Source organism: Nicotiana tabacum, chromosome 22, assembly GCF_000715075.1.
Source record: "Nicotiana tabacum cultivar K326 chromosome 22, ASM71507v2, whole genome shotgun sequence".
NCBI classification, from domain to species: domain Eukaryota; kingdom Viridiplantae; phylum Streptophyta; class Magnoliopsida; order Solanales; family Solanaceae; genus Nicotiana; species Nicotiana tabacum.
This window is the reverse complement of record NC_134101.1, coordinates 23,620,150-23,629,689: the sequence shown is the minus strand read 5'-3', so window position 1 is coordinate 23,629,689 and position 9,540 is coordinate 23,620,150. Positions and strand designations below refer to the sequence as shown.

The 9,540-nt window shown below is 30.9% G+C and overlaps 1 protein-coding gene across 1 annotated transcript; it reads right to left on the bottom strand.

Moving 5' to 3' along the window:
• Window positions 1–5,413: 5,413 nt before the first annotated feature.
• On the bottom strand, window positions 5,414–9,540 carry LOC107812362 (mitochondrial carnitine/acylcarnitine carrier-like protein). Its single transcript, XM_016637425.2, has 4 exons — window positions 9,216–9,540; window positions 8,994–9,087; window positions 6,663–7,051; window positions 5,414–6,160 (listed from the first exon to the last, which is right to left on the bottom strand). The coding sequence occupies exons 3-4, from the start codon at window positions 7,049–7,051 to the stop codon at window positions 5,659–5,661; spliced, it is 891 nt and encodes a 296-aa protein (XP_016492911.1). The 5' UTR covers window positions 8,994–9,087; window positions 9,216–9,540; the 3' UTR covers window positions 5,414–5,658.

Genomic DNA, 9,540 nt, shown 5'->3' with positions numbered 1-9,540 from the left:
AAAACTCTTATTGTCGATCTGGATATCTCTCTTGAAAGTGCAACATACAGTTGTTCGTGCGAGAAAACATATTGCGGTAAATATAGTCCAATATTTAGGATGTTTGTCCTTGTACTTTATTTGTTATATTTGCAAAACATAAACATACTAAAACTTATTTTCACACAAATTTAAAAGGATATTTCTTAGTTTCATAAGACGAAAGTTGAATTCAGGGATAAGAATATACTTAGAAGCACATTGACCAGTATCATAATTTTTGCATGTATGGCGTTATTATCAAAACTTCTATATACCATCTGTGTGTTATTACATAAGCTATTCGGCGTATCTAAGTTTTTCATTAGCATGACAGATATATTTTTTTCAAAATTAACCTATATACAATGGAAGACCAATTTTAACTTAGTCTATTATATATACGGTGACACTAAAATACGGTAGAAATAATAAACTTGACAACAAACATGTATGGTAGAAGGCCATTTGTTATTAAAGTATTTAAGTATTTTTTATGGTAGTAATTATTGGTATCATTTTCTACTGAGTCAAAAACTGAAAAACACTTTATTTTTATTATACAATTTTGCAATCAACCTTTTATTTAGTTGATCAATATATGTATTTTTGCAAGCTAATTAAGATATGTTTTTAATTATATCCTGCGATTTGCACAAAATATATTTTAATCTTATGATAGAAATATTTCTATTATTAAATGTACTATTATTACCATTGGGATTGATAACGAAGTGTTTAGGAAAAACCAAATCATCTTTTATTGGATGCTTTTTTTTGTTTCCGACATAAAGTAAGAAGACACTAAATACTGGATTTGTTCTTACTTTATATTTCTTGTGAGTTGAATCTTATTTCATTTGAGGCCAGAAGTATAACTTTGGCAAGCTAGCTTTTACAGTCTCTACTTTTATCGATTTTAGAACTACTGGTAGTACTTGATAGAAATCACCTCCCAAACCATTAATTTTCTACCAAACGGTTCATTGATAAGAACTATGGGCAATTATTTCGATTGTTTGACACTTTGCCATAAGTGCTTCATACAATATTATCAATTTTGCTTTCCTGACAAATTTAGTATTGATAGCCTACTTAGAGGGCTCTCGACCTGTCTATCGGGATCTGCGGGCATGAAACGCAGTGTACCCAGGGAAAAAGGGCGTCGTTGGTAAACCACTTGCTATTATTGCTAATAGTATCACGCCTCTTGATATGATATTTGCAAGTAATGCATGACATATAAATATTATTTCGATTACGCCGGAGACATCTATAAAGAATAATCTCATTATACCAGAGTCGACTCTTTATAATATAGTTTTGAAAGATTGTTCTTGATTATGATTTAGTTTTGATTGTGCTTCTTCACTCACTTGTATGACATTTTGATTCTTAATAATATACTAACATTTTTACTTTGTGTTCTAACACTCTTTTTATGGAATAAATACATGTATCCTAAGATATGTTTTTTAACTTGAATAAGAATTATACTATAAAAAATAACTGAATTGGACTCTCTTGCTAAATAATTAATTAAAGATTTAATTATTTGATTTTAACATAAAAAATAATTTATTCTATGTTGATTTAGATCTTAATATTTCATCGCTTGTTTTGAATATTAAATCTTAATTATAATTTTATCCACTATAAATTTTATTTTCAAAAGAGTAAAAGATTGATATAACATTTCACTTTTAGATTTTTATGTTTGTAGAATCATTAGTGGTATTGACTCTTACAAATTATTTTTTTCTCTTTCTCACACATTTATATTCTTAAATATTTTCTTAGTTGTTGTTTAATAATTGGGTATTTTTCAATATTACATGAAAAATTGATTAAAAAATATTATTTGAGTAATAAAATAGTTCAAATATAATATAAAAATATATTATCGTTGGGGTATTTTTTCTCAATTTCAACTCTGTATGTAGTCCATTTAATATTACTTTTATCTTTTTTTGGTATTGGACATTATGGAGTGGTAATGTATTGCCAATACAGAGAATTCTTATGAAATTAATTTTATTAAATCTTCCTACATATTTTTAATAAGAATTTAATAGATAAAATTTTATTAATTTTAAAAATTAGCAAATAAGGTATTGTAGTCCAAAAAATAGGTTATTGAAGTTATGTCCTTTCTCTATGAGTTCTTCTGCTTAATATTTTAGGGCTATTTTGGTATATTAATATTGTATTTATACTTTTATAATAAAATAGGCTAGCTCTCCTTTTTCTAAATGGATTTGGACAATATAATACATTTTCAAATTAAATTAGTAATAGGACATTATAATACGTTTTTGAATTAAATTAGTAATATGAATTTTTAAGAAGTATATCCTAAAAGTAATAGGATTACATGACTAAAGATATTTACTTGTTCAATTTTATATGAATTAGACCGCCCGAAAGTAATTATACTAATAGGATTCCTAAAGGTAATCATGTAGGATTACTAACGTGTATTATTATGTCCTAAAATTAATAGTATTATAAGGCTAATATCTAGAATTTCGATTATTTTCTTTTATTATGAGCTATTATGCTTAATATTATAAGCTTATTTTTGTAAACCGACATTGTATTCAAATTTTTATAATAATATAGATAATATCTACGACATGTAGTATGGTTAAAATATTCATTACATATAAACAATATATTTAATATATATTATATGATTAATATATTTAATATATTTACACAGTGTTGCTTTAGTATACCACATTAGCATATTTCAAGTTTGTATATTTTAAAGAAAGAGAGTTTTAATTCTGTTAGTATACGGAGCTGCAAGAAGAAGAAAAAACCAATTAAATGCTTGTATATCATCCCGCCTGTGGATCGGAGGGGAGTGTTTTGGGTTTTTAAAGAGTTACATGCTACTTAATAATATTATATACATTATATAGTTGCACAATTTGTAATATGAAAATTAGTTGTATTTTATGTCATTAACTCTTATAGATCTTGTATTTATTAAACTTTCCCTTTATTTTGGACTTTTAGGTTCTATACAAGTCATGAAAGCCATCTAGAAGAGTCAGTTATTTATTTATTAATTTATTTATCTTATCATTGCACAAGATAAGACTAGCTAATAAATAATTCACAAAATAAAACACCAATAAAACTGTTTTATGATGAATCCCATTCTTGAGGATAACGTTTGTCTTATAACATACTCGCTCTGTTTCCATAAAAAAAATTAGAACTTATTACTTTTTGGAGAGCCAAACAAGATTTTCTTTGAGTATCTTTTTTGTAAATAATTTTTAAATATTTTGAATTGTTAATTATTGTAATTTATCGTATTTTTTATGTAGTTTCTAAATATGTAAACTTTATTTCGATAAACTAAAAGAATTTATGTCCAATTTCACAGAAAAAAATTACTACCTCCGTTTCAATTTACGTGAACCCATTTGATTGGGTACGGAATTTAAGAAAAGAGAGAAGACTTTTGAACTTGTGATGTAAAACGAGGCATATATGTTTTGTGTGACTATAAATCATTGCATAAAGGTAAATTATTTTCAAAAAAGAAAAATAATTATTTTTTTTACAAGAATTAAAAAAGAAATAAATTTACATAAATTGAAACGAAGGGAGCATGAATTTGACCTTCGTTTTCCAAAAATATTTAAACAAATTGAAACGCGGCTGAGTATATGATTAATATAGGTGTGTAGGTATTCCGGTGCATAGATTCTTTGTCCATTTCAGTTATGTAGGTAAATGATTACTAGTTCTATTCTTGTCATCAACTTCCAAGAAACAGATATGAAAGCCAAGTGTAACAGGTACCAACAACAGTTTTTGAATACAAATTAAGACTCCCATTAGACAGAATTTCTGTTTCCTTCACTATACTACTATAAGGGGTGGTTTGGTTTGAATACAGGTTATGCTTGGATTAGTTATGTTGAGATTAGTTATATTGAAATTAGTTACGCTGGAATTAATTATTCTTGATATTATTTTTTATTAACTATTTGGTATGTTGTATTTGTATACGGTCAAAATCGGTTTCGACCTTTCTATGGTTAGTCAAGATTGGAACATAATGGACCGAAAGTCATCTTCATAATATCGAGATAAGATTTGAATTCAGGTTACCAAGCTCGAATTTCTGGGACCGATCAAATACAGAGATCGAAGTCATTATTACCGAGCTCGAGTGCAAATCGAACTATGAAGTGAAGCGGTGTCATCGAGCTTAAGAGCCAGAGACCGACCAATATCAAGCCCGATTCGATACCGAGCTCCGAGTCAATATCGAGCTCTAAATCTGGAAATCGACATACCAAATCTGACCAAGATCGAGCCAAGAGACAAGAGCCGTTACAGCCGCACTAAGGGAGAGAATCTCTGCGGGAATTAGGAAAAAGCTAATCTATCATGCGATCCCCACTGTATTTTTAATTATATCTAAAGTAAGATTCCTCCACTATAAGAGGGATAGCTACTATTTCTGTAGAGGCATCCAAGATCAAGGCATTGATACACTCTCATGTTATTGATATTCACAGAAGAAAACATACTGATATTCATATAGAGATTATCTTTTTTTATGGTTTTGTATATTGATTCGTCTTGCTTGTTCACAAACCGTTTTCCACTCAGTTTGGTTTGTATTTCATTCTTTATACAGTCAATACTCAGTATATTTCTACTTACTTTTTAATTTGTGCCAAGTTATTTCACGTATCCTTAGAACTACGTATAAATTTAACTCTATCCGTTTTTCGGGTAAACAGTATTAATTCTGAGATTGTCAATTTTACTAGTTTATTTTAGGATTACTGTTCCACCCTCTGACACGTATAAATTATATTGGTACTATTTTTAATCTTAGGATAACTTTCCCAGAATTAGTAACCAAACAAGAACAAGGGATAAGGCGATACTAAATTATTTTGATTGTAGGATTTTCTTTAAACTGTTAGGTTTGTACTTTTAAGTTCTAAACATGTCATCAAAGCAAGATATAAATCTGTTTTACTGCCATTCGCTCGGAATGCATGGACGGACTAGCTAGAGACTAGAAGGGAAGAATGATAGTATTTTTAATGACGACAATCTGCAATAAGTCACTCCTATTTGTGACTATACCTTATCTTTTATCATCTTTACCTCTTTAGTTGAAGCCAAAATAGAAAAGAAACAACAGCAATTAAGAACACTCGCGAGCACTAACTATCTTTAAGTCTTCAATCAAGAATCATGCTTCAATTATTTGAAATGTTAAGATACGGCATTGTGAATATCTGAATGAAATGTACAATCTCCTGGATTTTTTAATCCATCATCTTGTCATTCTTGACATTGTCAAAACTCAAAAACGAATAAACACTGAAGATGAAATTAGCAGAGCAGATAACAAAAACTGGCAACTATTTTTTTTTGGTAATCTATGCCTCTTGTATATTTGTATGATAACAAAACTTAGCTCACAAAAATCTCTTTCTTCTTAGTCCCCCAAAAATGGTATAAAATTTTTTAAAGCACAATTGTCCTACTGGAATATAAATTGGAATTACAGATCATTCCAATTGGGAAAAATCTAGTTAAAGAAGTAAGTGTAACCGTTCCCAAAACCTTCCATCAATCCTGGAGGAGCGATTATCCCAAACTAGACCGAATCATCTCATATGCCAAGAAGCAAGCAGCATTTGCTGGGACACTGCGCGCTATAGCAGGTCCAAACCCCTTGTAAAGGCCTTTGACACCTTCTGATGCCAAAATCTTCCGAAAAGCATCAAAAGAACCAGAGTATTTTGGGTTTCTATAATCATCGACCTGAATAACACTCTTAATAACATCTGTTGGATACACCGCAAACCAGACTGAACCACCAGCCAAGCCTCCAGCTACTATAAGTGAACCCCTTCCCAGTCCAGAAGTATCCATGCCTCCTGCAAAGTACTGCTTTAACGCTTCGTATACGCCAAACATGACAGCATTTCCCGGTACTTCTCGTGCCAGGGTTGGGAATAGACCTTTGAAGAGACCCCTCACACCTCCTTCTGAACGAAGAACGTGTCGTGCAACATCCATTGGCCCTGCATATTTTATGGCCACAGAACCTGATCCTACACTTGCCAACGCGCTATCGGCTTGCAATCTGCAGTCAAATTTGAGAATTCAGCAATCAATTTTGCTAAATACACAAGCAGGTTTACCACTAATGCTACATAGAGGAAGCCTTAGAACACATGAAATGATATGAATAGTAGTTTTTATAAGTTATGTTTATTGGCCCTAAACAATGAGGCCCAGTGGCAGCCAACTTGACTGTTGATCATAGAGGAGCTGAGGAAAACTTTACATATATTTGAAGATATGCTCTACTCCCTCTGCACCAAATTTGAGACTCTCATTTTCAAAAATTAGTGAACTTTTGACTAACATCTTAAAATGACTTATTTCACCATCTTATGGAGTGAATTGTAACTTCTAATATGTACAGTTTCTAAACATCCATATTTTATTTTGTAAAGTAAATTAATCTAGTCCAATCTAACTCCGAATGTTAGTCAAATGAACTCTTGACAACTAACAAGTGTCAAAAAAAGGGGGACAGAGGAAGTAATATATTTCTGACTTTAATGCTACAAAGAGCTAACCTGCATTTGATGAGCTCAGTTGGGCAGGCAAGAAATGATGCAGCAGTACCAGCAACAGCTCCACAAAGGATTTGCTGCCTGACAGTAAGAGGGGCACCAGGTTCAGACCTTAACAGCGCCTCGGCTTGACCTCTAACGGTAAAAAGCAAAGCGTTGAAGGCGGCTACAGTTGCAAGTGGAGCTCCCATGCCTTTGTATAAACCCTTTGGACCTTCAGAAGCTACTGTTTTCCTGACTGCATCAATGGCACCTGCATATTTTGGAGGTTGCCCGGGTAATGGAGAAGGCTGGCTTTGGAGCTTGACTTTTATGGTATCAAAAGGGTGGCCAACTATTAATTGTGCTGCTCCACCAACAGTCCCTGCTGTTAAATCCTTTGCTATATCCATCTGCAACATTATGAAGACAAAGCACAAGAATTAAGGAATAGACATATCTCCAACTGCGCGCAGCTTATTATTTGAAACACAATGAGAGTAACGGCAGATGCCATGTAACTTTCTTTGAGAGAGTTATTGGATTGGGAAGGCAAAAATACTTGTCTGAGGTAGACTAATGTCACTTGATATACTGTTACTGACACCAATAAAACCATGTTTGCAATATGTCTTTATATTTGTTAAGATTGATGGACAATTAATACTATCTTGAAATAATACACACTATAGTATTTTACTAGTATTGTAATTTTTGCTGTTCTTTTTCACCTTCTTTGCTAGTTTCTGCACAACAGATCAAAGTATCCTGAAGCATGTCTTGATTTTATTGTGGAATTTTGGTTGCATTATCTTTTTTAATAAACAGGGCCACTTAATTACAAGAGCTTTTAGTCAATCACCGATTTTAGCGGTACATTTTTATAATCTTACAATATTAGATACTTTTGTAGAATATACTTTATTTTTAGTTTCTGTTAACAATAATAACTTGCTTTAGAAAAAGGTACAGATTTCATTTATATCATTTAACATTTTTCTAATAGTATTTTTATTTTTTAATCCGAGACTAATAATTAGATATATAAATCTACCCGTTTTTAATTGCGACTAGTCGTTTAACACCGCAAAGAGAGGGGAAAAGATAACAAAAACTTTTGCCTTTTGTCTTGCTGTATTGGAGGGGGTCCTACGTACTGCAACATTAGACTATTAGCCATTCTAAGCATTATTTGGTCAGTAAAAATGGGGAAAACTAATTTCTTATTTAAAAAAAAGGTACTGATTTAGATAAAATCTTTGTAAACAAGTCTTGCAATCCCTAATTTAGTTAATATTGTTGACACGGACAATGTAAGGTAATTAATTTAAAAGGAAAAACAAAACAAAACTTGGAAGAATTAAAATATGCGTACACTGAACACATAACGTGTTGCATTACTATTATTTTTTTTATGATATGCATTACAATGACTACAATTAAAAACAAATGTCTCTCGCATCACTCCTACCAAAGCAGTATATTGAATATCAAGGACCGACCATAGATTTTGACGGAAAAAATAATTTGAAAATAATATTTATTCATGGAATATGATTAGTTTTTGAAAAAAAAATCAAGTTCCTAAAAATTGATTTAGGGCGATTTTTGGGTGAAAATTTTTCTTCCACTCACAAAACTTCACCTTTTTTTTAAATAAAATACATATCCAAATACAATTTCAAGTTCTAAAAGTTATTTTTCAACACAACTTAAAAAATTTATTTTTCAAGTTTCAACCAAATCTATATCCTAATGCTAGGTAACAAAAATACAAAGTTTTAAGGACGAATTTAGATTATAAAAGGAAAAAGTAAATTAGATTACTACATTTAGATGGAATAATCAAAATCTTTTACTTGAAGCCTGGTAAGGTTGGTAGTCTTCAATGGCGGAAATAAAATTTACAGCTGTGGGCTTTAAGATGCCAGCGAAAGAAAGGTACTTCTGGTGAATAAATGATCAAATTAATATGCCACCAACTTCTTGATATTCTATCTCTTTTTCTTTCTTTTTTTTATGTTTCCCCAAAATAAGCAAAAATAATATTGGGACGAAAATTTAATATCGATTTATATCTTGTTTGGTTACTAATTCTGAGATAATTTAATCTCAAAATTAAAAATAGTACCAGAAAAACTTATATCCGTCCGATGGTAGAATATTAATCCAGGATAAAACGATAATATTGATAATACTAAGATTAATACATATCAAAACGATAAATAAAAAATAATACCAACATAACTAATTCCAGCCTCAAACCAATCTACACCTTAATCCAGCTCAGAACAAAACACTAAAACAAAATCACATAATCCCCATTTCAGAAACAAAAGCAATAAAATTAATTACCTGAGTGATTCTTGATAGTGCAAACGAATATATATCCAACTTCAACCCAACCAAATTAAATCCAAAATGTTATGTAAAGACCTTGGGCTGCAATCTGAAATTCCAAGATAGCCAATATAACCAATATTACATAATCAGATCAAATAGTGAAGGAAAAGCATATATAACAGAGTCAATATCGGTGTTCGCACAAAAATATACAGAACTGCTATATATTCGTACCTGTAGAAGGTAATGAAGGAGTGGAGAAGATGAGGAGGCAGATTGTAAACAGATCCTTTTTCCCACCACAGTATGCAATTTTTGACAGAGTGGGTGAGAGATTTTATAGTTAATTAAAGTCATCATAGGCTCACTTCTCCATTAAATGCATGTATTTATATAAATGGTAGTTTCAACAAATTGCGTCTCCAAGTTACCACCTTCTTTCTTTGATTGCTTACATATTTAGACCAAAAAAGGAAAATTACTTCGGGCAGAAAAAGGAAGAAATAATTTACTGGAAATTGCAGAACCAGCCACATTTATGAGTTGCCTTTTTTGAATA